At 45.0% G+C, this 16,137-nt stretch overlaps 1 protein-coding gene across 5 annotated transcripts in view; it reads left to right on the forward strand.

Annotated features, from left to right (window-relative positions):
- The window catches only part of MED12 (mediator complex subunit 12), a 1,704,158-nt gene that overhangs the window by 1,503,314 nt on the left and 184,707 nt on the right, over positions 1-16,137 (forward strand). For all 5 annotated transcript variants that reach the window (XM_069612388.1, XM_069612385.1, XM_069612387.1 and 2 more), the window contains exon 39: positions 3,994-4,068. In XM_069612388.1, the coding sequence (XP_069468489.1) occupies positions 3,994-4,068 (75 nt within the window). The remainder of the gene's footprint in view (positions 1-3,993; positions 4,069-16,137) is intronic.

Here is a 16,137-nt window from a genome sequence, read left to right on the forward strand (position 1 = left end):
TCCAACATCAAGAACGTTCAAAGAATCACTCATTGTGTTTGGTTCATCAAGAACTGAACATTTGAACTTTCATCCAGAAAGAGAGAATCCTCCGTCTGGAGTAAGAATGCACCCAGTTTTTCTGTAGTATAGAGTGTAAGGGGCATAAATAGGTTTGGACACTGGACAGTACTCTTATTACTTGTCTGAATATCCTGATAAGGTCCTTAGTCTTTTTGTTCCGGTAGGGCAACGGTTTATAGTCATTTTGTCGAAAACAAAAATGTCGAAAGTCAAAATGTCGAATTTCTTTTTCAATACGTTTTTTTTTTCGAAATGGGGGGGTTTCCCCCCAAACCCCGTTTTTATATTTTTTTTATTTTACCCCTTTTTTTTACTTACCAAACCCAAAAAATACATATAAATAAAAAATAATAAATTCAACTTTTTTTTCGATATCTTTTTCGATATTTTTGTCATTCGACTTTTTTTTTGACATTTTGACTGACCACCTAGGGCAACGCCTTGTAGAAATAGGGCCAGATAGGTTTTTCCTTTTCTTTACTTATACAAATAAGTCATTGCCAATAGACGTGCCAGTTCTTTCTGATGGATGTTCTTTCCACCTGCCCCTCTCTGCAAATAACCATGTGAGGCAGGCCTGGTATCACAAGTAAGAAGACGGACACAAAGATGCAACTTTCTACACCTTTATTAAGTTTGACTGGGGTTGGAGACTTCCTAGCCGGCCCTAATTATATAATGGGAGTAGTCTCAACAATCAAAGTAAATAAAATGGTCCAAGTCAGTCAGTCAAAGGATAAAGTCTGTGTTAGAAACCTAGACTTGCCCTCACGTTTCACAATAACTAAGTGTGGGAAAATGTATAAAAATAAAGAGTGTATCAAAAAGAATGTGAGGATGGCAATGAAAGTGGCTCCCCACTCCTTTCCCCAAGTTCAGCTCAGTGGGGTTCTTACAACGTTCCTTCAGGGTGGGTGGTATGCACAGTTCAGATTCCCCATAAATCTGTTAGGCTTCCCTCGCCTAGTTCAATGTCAGTTCAATATGTAGAACAGTTTCCCCTCAGTGGATTCTTCAGGCTTCCCTCACCCAGTTTTACACTTGTCAAACAAACCGATATTCCCGAAGTTCCTTCTCAGTTACTTTCACAGGCAGCCCTTGCCTTTCTTCAAACGCTTAACATTTGCTGAAACACTTTCCAGCTAAACGACTCTGCTTCATAGAGTTCGGGGAGAACTCCCTTCCCCAACCTTTGTACTTCTCTTTCACAATGTTCACCTGTCGGAGACCTTCACAACCGCATAGTATTCTCACCCCTATGCGTGACCACTCTGACAATAGAGTTGGTTTCTTAATATCTGTGCCTCTTGAACTTGGTTTCATAGAACAGACCCTCTGCTATCCACAATCGCGCAGATCTCAAACTGGGCTTTCCCTTTCTCTGAACTCACTGGCTGTGATTATTTTTGTGTGCGTCTCTCCTTTCAGCACAACGAGGTCAGGGTCTTGCCCACCTGCCCCTCAAGACACTGCCAGGCGGCCTCATGGCCCAGAGGTGGACACAAGCAGTTTGCTTGCGCATGGAGGGAAGGGACATGCCAGCTCCTCCGCTCCCTTCTCTGAACTCTTTTGGCTTCTTGGAGTCTCGGCTCCCTCGCCACTCAGCCTGTCAGTGTCTCAGCGTTTTGTTCTCCCTGGCCTGGTTCTCGGCAGCTCTCTCAGCTGCCCCTCCGTCTCGCCATCCAGCTAGCCTTCTTTTTTGGCCCCTGTCTCGCTCTCCCGTGTCTGTCTTTGCTCCACCTTTTATAGTTTGGAAAACGGTCCATGAGTGTCAGGTTTATGTGATTGTGACTGATTGCCTAACCCTGTCTGACCTTATTAGTGGGACAAGGCCAGTACATGTAACTAGTGGTAATCGTCCTAATCTCACTCTTCCTCGTCTCAGTAGTTGGGCTGATAAGGAAAGGAGGGGAGTTATGGGAATTGTAGAATCCCATAGAGGTAGAGAGAATATGGGGTATACCATGTCTCACCTTCCTGTGTCTCCTACTCACTCCCAGAGAACCCCCTACCCAGATGATTCTCCCTCGCTTGTCGATCCCCAGGGTTGGGATCCAGTAGCGATGGCCCTTCCCTGGCCAGCTGAATAAGGGATCCCCGGGGACTGAGTCATGAAACACCTTCAGGTTTTTCACAGCCAGTACAACATCAGTCCCTCAGCATCAGAGTTCTAGGGGGAATGGCCGGAATGGATGTCACGGGACACTCCCCTCAATATATACTGGCTCAGACATCCTCTGCAGTGCAGTGTGTGTAGAGGTGCCAGGCTCACCCGATGAGGTGCCGTGCTGCGCCGCTTGAAGGCAGAAACATTTCCAAAGAACTGCTGTAATGTGGATGAGATTGTCATAGATGAGGAATCCGTGGGAGGAGCATCCATCGAGAGGAAAGTCATTTTTTCTTTCTGATGGCTTCTACGTTTGAGTCACATCTATCGGACTGCTCTCATTAAAGATGGCCTTTTTGGTGGCAATCACATCAGCAAGACAAGTTTGTGAGCTTTCAGGGCTTTCATGCAAGCTGCCATCGTTTTCAGGGAGATAATACCTCAAAGTCTGACCCAAATGTCTGCCATGTGGTTTTGGTATTTCACATTTGTCCTGGTGTGGAGATAGCAGTTTTCTTTCCACTGCCTCACCCTTACAAATAAGAGGAGAGGCTCCATTAACTGAATCCCAAGAGGGCATTACGTTTTTATGTAGTATGTAGTATGGGCAGCTGCCGTTCGATGGGATGATCAATTTTTTGTTGCATTCTCCCCGTCCACGATGGGGCAAGCGGTAATGAAGCTGACAATGTCGCATTCGATTGTCCTTTGCATTACAGAATGAAATGAGAAAGCAGGAAAAAAGTACAGCAGGACATACAGGACCCCTCCCTGCCATGGCGATGCAGAGGGGAGTTCCGGTTAGGGGTCTTCCCTACACACTTTTTGTAGGCACCATAATCTAGACCTGGCCCATAGCAGAGATGCCCACTTTGGCAGGGTGGTGTTACAGAGCTTCTTGGCCTAATCTTCCAGCCCTCCTCCTTTGTTTAGTAGTGCGTTGGGCGTCTATCAGGATGAGACATCTGTGGGAGAATGCAATTCATTGAAGTAGAAATGACTTCCCATGAATTCTTTTTCGATGTACTCTTCTCCCACAGATTGCTCAACGCCCTCCCTGCCTGCACCTCTATGAAAGCTTGCTTGACTTAATTATCTTGCCTACTACTCTATTCTTGTTTAGGCTTCCTCTCCCTGTTTGTGGGTGAATGATGAAGAAGGGTTAGCGCTTTAGTGTCTATTAAAACAAAAATATGATTTCTAAGTCCATCATTCTTGTTTGCTTGCTGTTCACTTTGTTTTTCCATATGTGGGAGTTGATTCCCTGAGCTGCTGAGCACAGGGGAACTAAGGGATGGGGCGTAGGGATCAATATATGTGGCTCCCGATGTCCCATCCAGAGTCAAGGAGTGAAGCATCCATGGTAAGTAATTTCTCCTTCTATCCTGCTAAGGGGCTCACGCTGGAATCATTCTGTAGCACTGCAAAGTGCTAAAGCTGCAAGGGTTATTTATAGCATTGCATTCACATGCTCAGAGTGGCTGCGACATAGACCACTTCAGGAGTTGCTACTACTGCTAGCATTGTTTAAGTAAATGGGGAGGGACTCGCACTGGCAGTATTATCTCACACTTTGGTGGTAGTTGGGAGCTTTCACTGTCCCTGTTTGATAGCACCAGGAGTGGAGCTGTGGTTGTTGCCGTGTGGAGGGGAACTCTTGCTACGGGAGGCGCTCACACTCGCAGCATTACGTAGCAATCTTGGTGAGGATCCCCACTTACTGCATGAAAACTTCCTAAAGCACTAAAAATAGAGTAGACTTCTCTTTCCAACAGAACGCTCTCATTGTTCTGCTTGTGACTGCATATCTTTGTCCTTTTCAGCATGGGCAGGGAATGCTGGCACAGCCTATCCGTCAGATGACCCCCACACCCTCCTATGGAGCCATGCCCGCTCAGGTGAGTGCAGCCTTTGTCATGTTCCAGGTTTGGAGAGGGCCTGAGGCCAGGCATCATTCCCGCCCCCGCACTGTTTGCTGAACTGTGTATGTGTGTGTCTCCATTGGTTAGATTGAACATTGTGGCATATGGAACACATGTCTGCAGCCCACAGAAGGGGGTTTACTTGAGACTGTTAATGGACTATCCCTTGTTGAATATTTCTGGTCCCAGTAAGTCGGCACTGAAGCTACATTCCCACTGTCATGTCCGACTGGGCCGTGGAACTCCTATTCTGCATCCAACTCAGACTGTCCTTTTTATAACTGTTTAGACTGTCTTCCCCATTCGTTGTGCTCCCGTTAATTGGAATCCTTTCCTTTCAGCCAAGACCTGCCAGTGCCATACAAGCTGAGCCTCATTGCCAGAGGCATAGCCAGCATTGGCTAACAAGTGGGGCCTGAAGCTGATGCAGTTGGGCCCACTGCAGTGACTATCTGTAAATGCCCACACAGCGCTGCTCAGCGGGGATTTACAGATTGTGTGGGCCCTACCCTGTCTACGTCTCTGCTCATTACAGCGACTCATCAAGCCCAGGGACCGTATCTCTCCAGGACTGAAATCTCTACACTGGCTCCCAGTGGCTGCGAGGATTAAGTTCAAAACCCTCTGCATTGTCCGCAAGGCCTTCTGGGGCCTAGGGCCCAAATACCTTCAACTCTCTCTTGCTAAATATCTTCTTTCTCAAGCTCTTTGCTCATCTGCCTCCAACTCCCTCAGGGTCAGCCGCTTCTCCAAGCAACAAGTCGGGGGTAGATCTCTCTCTGCAGCAGAGGCGTCCCTCTGGAACAGTCTTCCTGCCTCCCTGAAACTTGAGGAGAACCATCTCCGGTTCCGGAAGCACCTGAAAACCTTCCTCTTTGCTTCTGCTTTCTCTCCCCCTCTCTCCTGCTAATTCTTGAACTGAAACTGCACTGAATCTGCAACTGGGCCACTCTCACCGATCTTGGTCCTTGGCCCAGCCACTCTACACTTGCACTGCCTCCCTGGCAACCCCAGCACTGCGGGACTGTCTCTGTAACCCTACAGCCCCCTTCCCAGCACTTGTCTGCACTTACCTTGCATATGCCGTCAGCTGGCCCTATTATTTATCTATTATTCTACCCTGTACTGCACTTTCCCCCCTCCCTTTTCCCCATGCACTTTTTCCCCTTCCCCCCTACCCATGCACCTGCGCGATCTGAATGACACCTGGCCTCGTAGGATCGTTCTCTGTCTTCCCTCTGTTCCCCCCTCCCTGCCTCGTCGCGCCTTGAAACACTTGTGTATAGGCGCGTTACAAATGCCATATCATATCATATCTATGGGGCACCAATTGGTTGCTAGATTACATCTGTTATCATGGAAATGGATGCCTATTTAATGGATTCCCGTTGGCCATATTTTATTAAATCTTTTTATTAATTTTATTTGTTTATTCAGTGGTATTTCATTCCACTACTGTGGGTGGTTCTGGTAAATGTGTCGGAGCAGTCATGCTTCACTCTTAGAACGATATTGGAGTGCTTGTACAACCAAAATGAAGGTCTGCAGAATAACACTGAAAATATTGCACATTTACAAGTAAGTCCTTTACACATAGAAAGATATATTATAAAACAGTAAATAGTCTATAAAAGGCCCAACATTTCTTTAACCCCTTAAGTGCTGGGCTATTATGCATTCCTATGCAAAAAGGACAAAGATATTACACTTAAGGGGCTAAAACTGCAATTCACATAAGTGCACAGGAGAGAATAGTTTCATACTTTTCCTGGGCTAAATGTAATGAATCAATGGATTACTACACTGCAATCATATCACATAGAAGGTACCCCAAAAACTCCCAAACCACTATTTGAACAAGTAATGATCTGAGATTTACATGTAAATTTATGAAATGTACTTGAGAAGTTTGCAAAAGTGTATCCGTAGAAAAGAAGGGAACAAGTATCTGCTCGACTTTAGATTCTAATGAAACTGTAGATATTACCAGAGTTTGTGTAGCCACAGAAGTGGCACCCTTCAGGCTTGTGAGAATAGAGGGCTGCACCAGACAAGTTCCAGGCCCAGGTTCCATAACCAGAGACTCGTAAGAAAGGTTGCACAGGTAACTACTGAATGGAATTTTCAAAACCAACATTGCTGTGTGGTCTGAGAAGGCCAGCCTAGTGAATAAGCAAGGTCTAACCAGCATCTTGCTGGATAGCGTAGACTGATCAGTAAGGTTTAGGCTTAGGAGACAGGGGTATGTTGTGTTGGTATAATTAACTCTTTATAGTAAAGTAGTAGGGGTCCACATAAGAGGATAAAGTATACTATTTATTAGGCCCAAAACACATCCAGATGTAAATTCAGGATATTATATACTACACACATTAATATCTACAACTGAATGTGCACTATAGGTATCCCCAAAGGGTGACTACACAACACTTTACAACTACACACAGTTATAAGTAATAAATCAACGCAATATCACAACTGTTTCATGTAAAGTTAAACAAACAAATAACATGCCTTAAAATGATGTCAGTGTTAGGTAAGATTGTAATTTAAGTGCTAAAATCTCCCATGCTTGTGAAGACCCCCAGAACATTTTTCTGGATTGATGGATTATTTTTCCTTATACCTCAGTGAGTGGGAACCTTTTTCCACACTCACAGACCCTTTTACTCTTTTTATGGTGTCGTAAGACTCTCCAGAGTGTCCTTTTAATGTTAACCTCTTTGGCAGATGCAGCCTACTGTTGTTGGGTTGCCCTTATGGCTCCCTGTTTAATTTTCTCTGGCTAACCTTGTGTGAACTACAGTTCCCAAGGATAGAAAGGATATTGTATCCTGTCAAAACTTTATTCTGGTGAGAGCAGCACAGCCCACCTTATGTGGGGTGCTGGTGGGATATAGTGTATCCCCAGGGACAAGCTTACCCTAAATGGCTGGTGGCAGTGAACCTTTTTCCTAATTTGGTGCACCTTTACCAAGGGCTGTTTCCACTGCTGCGGTAAAGGCACCCAAGAATGCACATTTTACCAAAATGGCCCCAGGCTTCTTTTATTTGCCATTTCAGTGTTCATCGTTCCTTTCTGGTCCTTCCCCCTGCCCTCCAGTGCAGGAAAGTCCTTTGTGTTAATTTTATCTTAGGCGGGAGACCTTGGTCAAGCCCACCCAGGCTCCAGAGTGTCTGTGAAGGCAGGAAGCTAGGGAGGGGTCCAAAACTCTGCAGTCCTTTGTCTTCCAGCCTTACTGCGATAATTCATTTCCAAATGGGAGGTTGGTTGTCCTGAAAGGACTTCCACCCCCAGTTTTGAATGTTGCATGCCTGTTTGATTGGCTGGTTTCCTGCATAAAAGTCAGATCCTCGAAGCTGACGAGCTGTAGTCGACCACTGGACCTGAATTGGAAGAGGAAGATAAAGAAACCGCAGCTGAGATGATTTTCAGTTAAGGGAGAGTCTGCTGTTACCCTTCCTTCCAAGCAACCTGGCACTCTGAAAACAATGACCCCAACCCAGAGCTGGGTGAGATCCACTAAACCCAAGAAGACCTGCATGTTGAGCCTTCTCGCAACGCCGGCCTGCAAAACACAAATGCCCTGGGACCTCGAGCCCTTGTGCCGTGCACAGTCTCCCGAATCAAGCTGAAACTTTAGTGGCATCCTGCTGGACCTCCAGGGACGTGATTCCACTCCTTGAAGTCCCCTCACGAGAGTGCCGGACCAGATTAGTGACGAGAATCCAACCTGCAATATCCAGTCCCTTCCTGGCTCCTGAAAAGGGTGCCAAAACCACAGAGCTGCATCCACCCACAATGAAACTCTGGCCTGGAGCCTTCCCCGTTGATCCCTGCTGCAAAATCCCTTCCAGTGTCCTGTCTTCAGTCTTCATGACGAAGGAATTCATCTACCGGGTTTTTGGCTGCAGATCCTGAAGTCTTCCTGCTGCAACTCTTCTTCTGTTTTGAAGTACTATGTTGGCTAGGGTATTTACTTACCTTAAGCCTGTGTGATTTCTGTAAAGCTTTTGGGTTATTTTCTGTGATTGGGGGTCCTCTCCTCCAGTTCACCCAGGCCCACTGCTGGAATCCTCCCTGGGGGCCTTCTCAGAAGTCCCTGGAACCCTAACTAACTCTAAAGTGAAATACTTACTTGTTTGAAGAGACTTCCACAGGAACTCTGACTTTTATGGCTAAATCTGTGCCTATCCTGACCTGCCTGAGGACACTAGAGCCACAGTGACCCTCCCGCCCCCATCTGCCACTGAGAACACTCATGCTCCAAGAAAAGGGTAAAGATTTCTAACGGTTGGGTCTTTTGCCTAGAAAAAGATAACTCTTTGTAAGATCTTAAGTCCAAATGGTGTGGGACTTTGCAAGACGTATCTCTTGGTATTAGGTAACCCACCTTTTAATATAGTCTGGCACTTATACTTGCATAGCGGTTACAGAGATAAAACAAATAGCAGTTGTCTTGTGGTACATATCAAATCTGCAAATCAGGTAAACGGTGCGAGTACAATGTGCATTAGGGAATCATGCAATACAATGGCCACATGTGCATACTGAGAGGATAAGAAAGTTACAAAAAGGCAATGATCCATTAGGACAGATAAGCAGAGCAGAGGGGTAATAGGAGTTAGTTTTTGCCGGGCGAAAAGCCAACCTTTTGCGCTGTTTCTGAAGGACCAAAAGGATAGTTCAGCTCTAAGTGCATTGGGCACGGAATTCCACAGCTTGGCTGCTAGTACCGGGAAGCTCGATCCGCCTGCTTTTTGTTATTTGTATTTGGGAATGTTGAGGCGATGTAAGTAGTTTGATCTGGTAGGTCTGGTGGATTGGTTCCTGCTGAATTTGTCGGCCAGGTATTTTGGAGCCGTGTTGGACTGGCATTTGTGAGTAACTACTAGTGTTCGCAGTGAGATTCTGTCTCGCACTGGAAGCCAATGTGTATCCCGCCTGATTGCTGAAACTTGGTTGGTTGGAGGGATATTTAAGGCTGATCTGAATGCGTTATTCTGAAGCACTTGAAGTTTGTTCAGATCTCTTTCATTGGTGCTTTGAAATCGAGTGTTGCAATAGTCCAGCTTGGATAAAATCAGAACTCTGGCAAGCATGATGCAGCTGTTAGTGGATAGATATGGTTTGCAGGCATTAATCAACTTGGTAGTGTATGCTGTTGTGGAGGCAGTTGCATTGACTTGCCTAGTGAGAGAGAGGGTGGAGTTTAAATAGATTCCTAGTGTTTTGACCTCAGTGGAGACCTTGATGATGTTCCCATCAATTTTGAAAGATTTGTAGACTGTATCTAATTTGTTTAGTCGAGATTTTGAGCCTGTGATAAGTAGCTCTTGTTAGGGAGAATTCTCATAAATGTGCTAATTCCCTTCACCTTAGGGACCTGTCAAGATTCCTGCCCCTCAAGTCCCCAGCCCTCCAAGATGTCAGGCTGGAGCCAGGCCACGATCACCTACGTGGCCCTCAAGGGCCTCTCCATCCCTCCAAAGACCCACTTGGAGTCAGACTTGGCGCTTGTGGCACCAGACTCACTCACTCGCATAGGATAACATTGGGGATTGGACTTGTAGTGCATTGATGGGGACAAGATGGATGCCCCCACATATTTTGGTTCCCAGAACTGCATGTGCAGTCTAGTCGTTTGGGGGTGGTTCAGCCCAGAGACACCTGGGATACTCAGAGACTATTTAAGCCACGCCCAGGCTGAGAAACATGCTTTGTGTTTTCTGCACCTGCAGCGTTACACTCACCGTGTTCGGATTGGTCTCCAGTAGGCTTGCATCTTTCTTCTGCGCTCGGCTCCTGCAAGAACAAGAACACTGTTAGGAACAGCCTTACCTTGCGGCGCTTCTGCCCATCATTCATCGCTCCTTCTGTTCTGCATGCATCTTCGGCGGTGTCATTCCCATCCCGGCACACCGCTTCCTAAGGAAAAGGGAAAAGAACAGAAAAAAGGAATTAGTAAGCATTCAGCAAATCTTCGCTTATTTTTAAAGACTGTACGAGCTTCAAACGCTTACCTGAATTCGAGCTGCTCTGGGGTAACTCTGTCTCCGGAACTTCTCATCCATCTGCAAGAGGGAAAAGACACTCCAGGTTAGCATGGAAACATCTAGAGGCGCCGCATACCGCGCTTACTCACCGCATTTCTTCTTCATAACCGGCATCCACGCTGAAAACGTCGCGGCACCTAAAAGACACAGAAAAAGAACTCTGTTCAATACAAATACAAAAGGGTCGCTTCGCGCTCTCACTCACCTTCAGCGCTACTCATCTCAGCAGCACGTCGCCATTCCTGGACGCCGGTCATCATCTAAGGAAGGAAAGGAACAAAGTTAGAGAACTGTTCAAAAGACTCATTATACTTACCTGTCGGATTCTTGCCAGTGAAGTAACTAGGCAGAAACGAGCCCGCATCAATCAACGCGCACCTGCGCTGAAAGCAGGACGCAGAGCACACTTTCCATGAAAACAAGGTGAGCTGTGGATCAAAGGGAAGGGTTGGACCCCGGGGAAGAAGGGGTTCACGCACACAGACACAGTAGGGAGTTAAACTCTAGCAACCCTGTGTTTCAGGCCCAGTCTCCAGTCGAGTAGACTCCAGGGAAGGGTTAGAGGTCGTAAGAGGTCAGAACAGGCTGAGTGACTTCTCCGTGGATACCATGTGAGCGTTACAGGACCCCCAGCAACTTGGCCGGATTTTGAGGACTTGATTATTTTACCTGGAAAGAGTATGAGCCTTTTTTCCTTACTCTCATGTATTTTGATGTATGTTTTACTCTTGTGTTCTTTGTTTATGGAGTTTTAATATAACTCCATAGGCATCTTTTCATGTGTGTTACCCAGCACCCTCAGTGCAGTGACACAGGGATGTCTCTTTAGATTTCCTAAAGGGTTAAATACCTTCTCTGGGATAAACTACTGTTTCCCAGAGAATGTATGGTTAAATTGACTTCACTAGTCTTTTTAAATTCCTAGACCCAGCACACACTATCTTCCTATAGAGTGCTGGAGGGGTTAACTAGTATCCCCTGTTTCTAGAAACTCATATAGCAGTCAAATGCTACCCTTTCCTATCGAAATGGCTGGTGGCAGTGTTTTACAAAAAACTACCATGATTTTTCCGGACCACGAAAACCGGTAGCTAAAAATCACGGGAGCCATGTTTTCCAAGATGGCGCATTAAGCCCCTTTGTTTAAACAGGTCCCGGTCTTCTTTTTTCACCATTTCATTTTGGAAAGGTCCTTCTAGTGTTTGTCTGTGCACACCAAACTAGGTTTGGTGCCTTTGTTTCTATGCATTTGGCGGGCTTCAGGACTGAAGACCGCCTCTGGCATCCGAGTGTCTGGGGTGGGCAGGAAGTGAGGGAGGTACCTGTCAGGTTTTCACATTTGGTACCTCACATTGATAAGATCCCTAAGAGAATAGGGAGTTTCAAATATCTTTCCAGGAAAGTTAGAGAGTGTGGTTGAAATACTAAATAAATTCTGTTTAGAGAACAGGAAATTTCTTTTTCAAATTATTCTATTGTCCCTTAACTAACTTTCATTTAGAAAGATGAGATGCCCCCCAGCAAACATGGTGGAACACTTTTGCAGTAGTGATTGGTTTAGCTTACTACATACAGTATTGTGATGTCATTTAGAATGTTCATGGCAATTTTCAACTGCCTTTCATTAAAGTTTGTAGCTGAGTAGGTCATAAATGTATTAGCTCCTGAGTAATTCCTACTAAAGTTTCCATTTTTAAAGGATATTAGTATCCATTTGTTTAATCCCAAAGATATCTTAGTATTAGTTGTTAGATAACGGATGGATCGTCTGCAGTTTAAGAAATCCAGTTCCAGTCTGCTGCTGAACTTGTGAAGCGTCAAGTCCTAGAAAAAAAAAAAACTTCTAAGCTAAGTGGATTTCAGTATTTTCATTGAAGATTCATTATTTTTGAACTGAAGTTGTAGAGAAAGACTTGGGAAAAAATATACATTTGTTTATTTTTTTCAATGTATATAATTGTTGATAAAAATTCTATTAAGAATTATTTTTTATTTAAGAGTAAATTAACTTTTATTACTAATCAGGCGCGCAGACTATATTGCCGCGTTTTTAACATTTAACATAGTTCAGGTAACAAATTAACCTTATTTTTATTATTTGTTCGGTTGACGAGAGAGCGTCGCGTATTCCTGCAGATTTCCAAGCATGGTTTAGAAGAAAGGACCGAGTGGCGTCGCGGCCATTTTAAAAGTCAATTGTTTTCTCTTCATTTCTTCGTTGTCAGTCTAATGGAAGAAAGCAAGAATAGACAGCCTTTGAAGTTCGAGCGAGCAGCGATATTTTCAGAGTGTTTAATTGAGAGACATTCTGTAAGAGGCAGTTTTAGAGGTACGCTGCACAATATTTTTTGTTGGAACTTTAAATATTTCAGTTATTTTACTAAGAGTCATCTGAATCACAAAAGGTAATGAACATTAAATACATCTTCTATAATTACAGCCTGAGTAGATTTACATAGATAATAGTGACAACAATATTTTTGGGTATGATTTTTTTCTGTAAGGAATTCAATTCAAGAAAATAAAGAGAACACGAGTGCTGAAAGACAAAAAGAGAAGAAAGTTCTATGAGTAGCTACAGTCAGCACACAGCAATATATAAATATACCTCTCTGAAGCAGCCTATTGGCAAATCAATCTTAGGCGACAGGTAATATTTATTTAGGAGAAAGTATTATATAACAAAGTGTAGTCAGAAAGATATTAAAAGAATAGATTCATTTAAAGTTGTATTTTCCTTTTAGGAACATCCCATCTGAGCCAAAACCTTCCAGGAAGACAGTCTGAAGTACCTGCAGTGGGAGTTCTTGTCTTTTGTTGTTTTATCCATTCCCCTTTCCCCTTGGGTTTGCCTGGCCAATAGTTTTAAAGAAGCAGGATTGTTGAGCAGGCAGGCTTAGGGGGCTAGGTGGGCCAGCTTCACTCCTGCAGGATCCCAATACTTCAGTATTCTGACAGAACCCGAACCTCCCTGTGCTAAGTCTCCTAGGAGACCCAAATGCACCCTGGCGTGATTGGCTGGCTGACTGTCCGGCAAGGACAGCCACCCTGCTTGGGTGAGTGACAGCTAGGCTGGAATGAAAGGGAGAAAACTGTTTAAAAGGTGAGTCTCTTGGACTGGAAAGCAGAGCCGACCACTGCAACGAAAGAACCGAAGACAAGCTGGAAGAGGACGGCTGCTGCAACTCCTGGATCATTGGTTTGCCTGGTTGAAGCCCTGCTGCAGGTCCGAATTGCCAAGTTCACTTCGACAGAGAAGCCCCTTCAAGGACGACCTCTTCCTTTGAGTTGGTGGGACCAATCAATTGGTAAGCCACTTGGATACCATTCTCGGAGCTGGTTAAGATTAACCACAGGGGGGAAGGACACCAGCTTGTGTGCTTGACGACAGCTACTCGAACCGAAGATCTTCCATTTTGTCAGCTTGTTTGACCCGTCCCCGTACAGTGCAGGAGTCCCACGACTGAGGGTCAGGAACAGTGAGATCTGCAGGAACTGCCAGGAACCTACGTCTTCAACTGCATCTTTTTCTTCATACTAAGGTACTGTGCCAACCCGATTGAGAGAACTTACCTCTCGCGGTGGAAGTTCGTGAAACTTTCCCTACTTACAGGCCTAATCAGCTTGTGACCCAACATATGATTCTTTTTTGTACAAACTACTTCTGAGAACATTGGCAAAGACTTTACTACAAGAACTGCTCTTTCCAAGACATTAGCCCATTGTTTGTTTTATTATTTGTAATGCGCGTGCATACCGTAGGGTGACAGGGCACAACAGTTACATGAATATGCAAGGCTTAGTTACAACAACAAGAATATATACATACACAATAATAATGATAGCTATATACAATACATAAATGCAGATAAACACATGATAGTCCTAAATGTACAGAAGGCGAGAATATGCAAGACTTAACACCTGGGAGGTGTTTGACGGCTTATGTTTTTAGCCATAAGACAACCTTAAAACGGAAGTTTTGATAAGGCAGGTCCATTCTAAGGGTTGGTGGTAGGGAGCTCCACAGTTTAGCTGCTTTCACTGGGAAGGTGTTACCCTCTAAGGTAGAGCGTTTAAAATTGGGGACAGAGAGACAGTCTTTATAGATCTTGTGGGTCTAAGGGAGGTCTGCCTGTGAAATCTGTCAATCAAATAAATTGGTGCAGCGTTATTGAGGGATTTGTGGGTAAGTGTCACAGTTTTTAGGATAATTTTGTCAATGATAGAAAACCAGTTATTCTGTTGGCTGTGTGCTGTGATCTCTTCTAGAGATACCCAATGGCGCTCTAAGAGCGTTATTTTGAAGAGTTGGTAGTTTGCTAGTAGTAGCTTTAGCGGCCCAAAGATAGAGCATTGCAGTAGTCCAGGCGGGACAATATAAGGGCTCTCGCGAGGGTTAGGCAGCTCGTTTCGGACAGGAAGGGTTTGGCTCTGAGGATCAATTTACACCTGTAAGCCGTGGAGGAGGCTAAGGAATTCACTTGTCTGTTGAGAGAGAGGTTAGAGTCCAAGTAAAAACCTAATATTTTGACCTCTTGCCCTACTTTGATGCTATTGCCATCAATTGTGAAGGAGGAATAGTCGGGGCCTATTAAGTTTTAGGGTGGATTGGTGAGTGCAGGGTGTCGTGGTTCTTTTCATCTCTGTAGGGTAGGCATAGAACATGCGAGAGGCTCATATATTTGAGCTAATCTAGCTCTGAGTCTTAAGTTCCTATCAATAGTCGGACATGGGAAGGTACAGGGAGTCGGTTGTGAGTCATTTAAGTCTGGAGGTGAACTGCTGGGTGACTTCTTGTCAGGTATAGAGGAATACATGGTGGTAGGTAGATGTGGTAGCATGCTAAGCAGTGTGATGCTATTTATGGAAAGTAGAAGACAAGACGAACGGTCTAGTAACCAAGGGAAACATACTAAAGAGTTAAAGTGGGTGTATTGGAGATTGGATGATCAGTCTGACACTTAGACTAGGTTCTTGGGCATAGTTCAATACTGCCAACCTACTGGTTGGGTACTCTCTGGGCTTTGAACACAAGCAATGGCAGTGTGGCAGACGGAGATAAGGGCCCTAGTCATACAATACTATGCCGAAGATATGAAAGAGTAGCATCCCTAGAGGTAGACACGGAGGATATTATCCCAGTAATTATATACATTGATATCAGGTAAGCAACTGGCAATTCAGATACAGGCAATCATTCCTAAAATACAGAGCATACTGCACAGGCAAGTGGAAGCAATGGCTTTCTCAAAGGCCAGTAAAGTACCTTATAGGCAGATAAACAACTGGCAATTCAAATGCAGGTAATCAATGCTAGGATGCAGAGCGTAATGCACAGGCAAGTGGAAGCAATGGCTTATCAAGTATTCAGATGTGCCAAGTAATTCCAGAGACGCGGAAGTTAGCTAAACTTCTACTAGAGGCATAATACAGGCGAGTGTACAAGGAGGCAGAGGGATTGGCCAATTAGACAATAAAGCAAGTATAACGATTAAATAGCGACGAAGAGGCAAGACAAGGCACGTTCACAGTACGCAACATGTGATGAGCAAACTTGCATGTACAAAGTGTGAAATGTAATTCGGTTCCGTCCACGTTAGCATAGGGATACATGTGATGTCCGGAGCATTAGTAGAGCAGGGGATAAAGTTTTGTTTTACATTTACTGGCATGGAGTTGAATGTTAGAGGAGTTTCTGTAGCAGGAGATGCGTCCGCAGCCGTGTGCTTGGCTTACGTGCTGCTTGGCAGTGAGAGTAATCGCCTGAACGAGTGGGGGCTGTGCAGTAATCGCCTGAACGAGTGGGGGCTGTGCTATAGCTGGGAGGGGTGGGGAGAGGCCAGCAATCGGCGCGCACAGTGTGGTGGTTTACAGAACGGAGGTGGGAGGTTAACAAGTGAGCGTGTGACTAGCAGGCGTGGCGAGCATCTCACCTGAGTAAGGCCATTGACGTGGGCCTAGGCCTATCGAACTGAATCGAGTCCT

The sequence above is a fragment of the Ambystoma mexicanum genome, chromosome 5p, assembly GCF_040938575.1.
Source record: "Ambystoma mexicanum isolate Mex_15411 chromosome 5p, UKY_AmexF1_1, whole genome shotgun sequence".
In the NCBI taxonomy this organism is placed as follows: Eukaryota; Metazoa; Chordata; class Amphibia; order Caudata; family Ambystomatidae; genus Ambystoma; species Ambystoma mexicanum.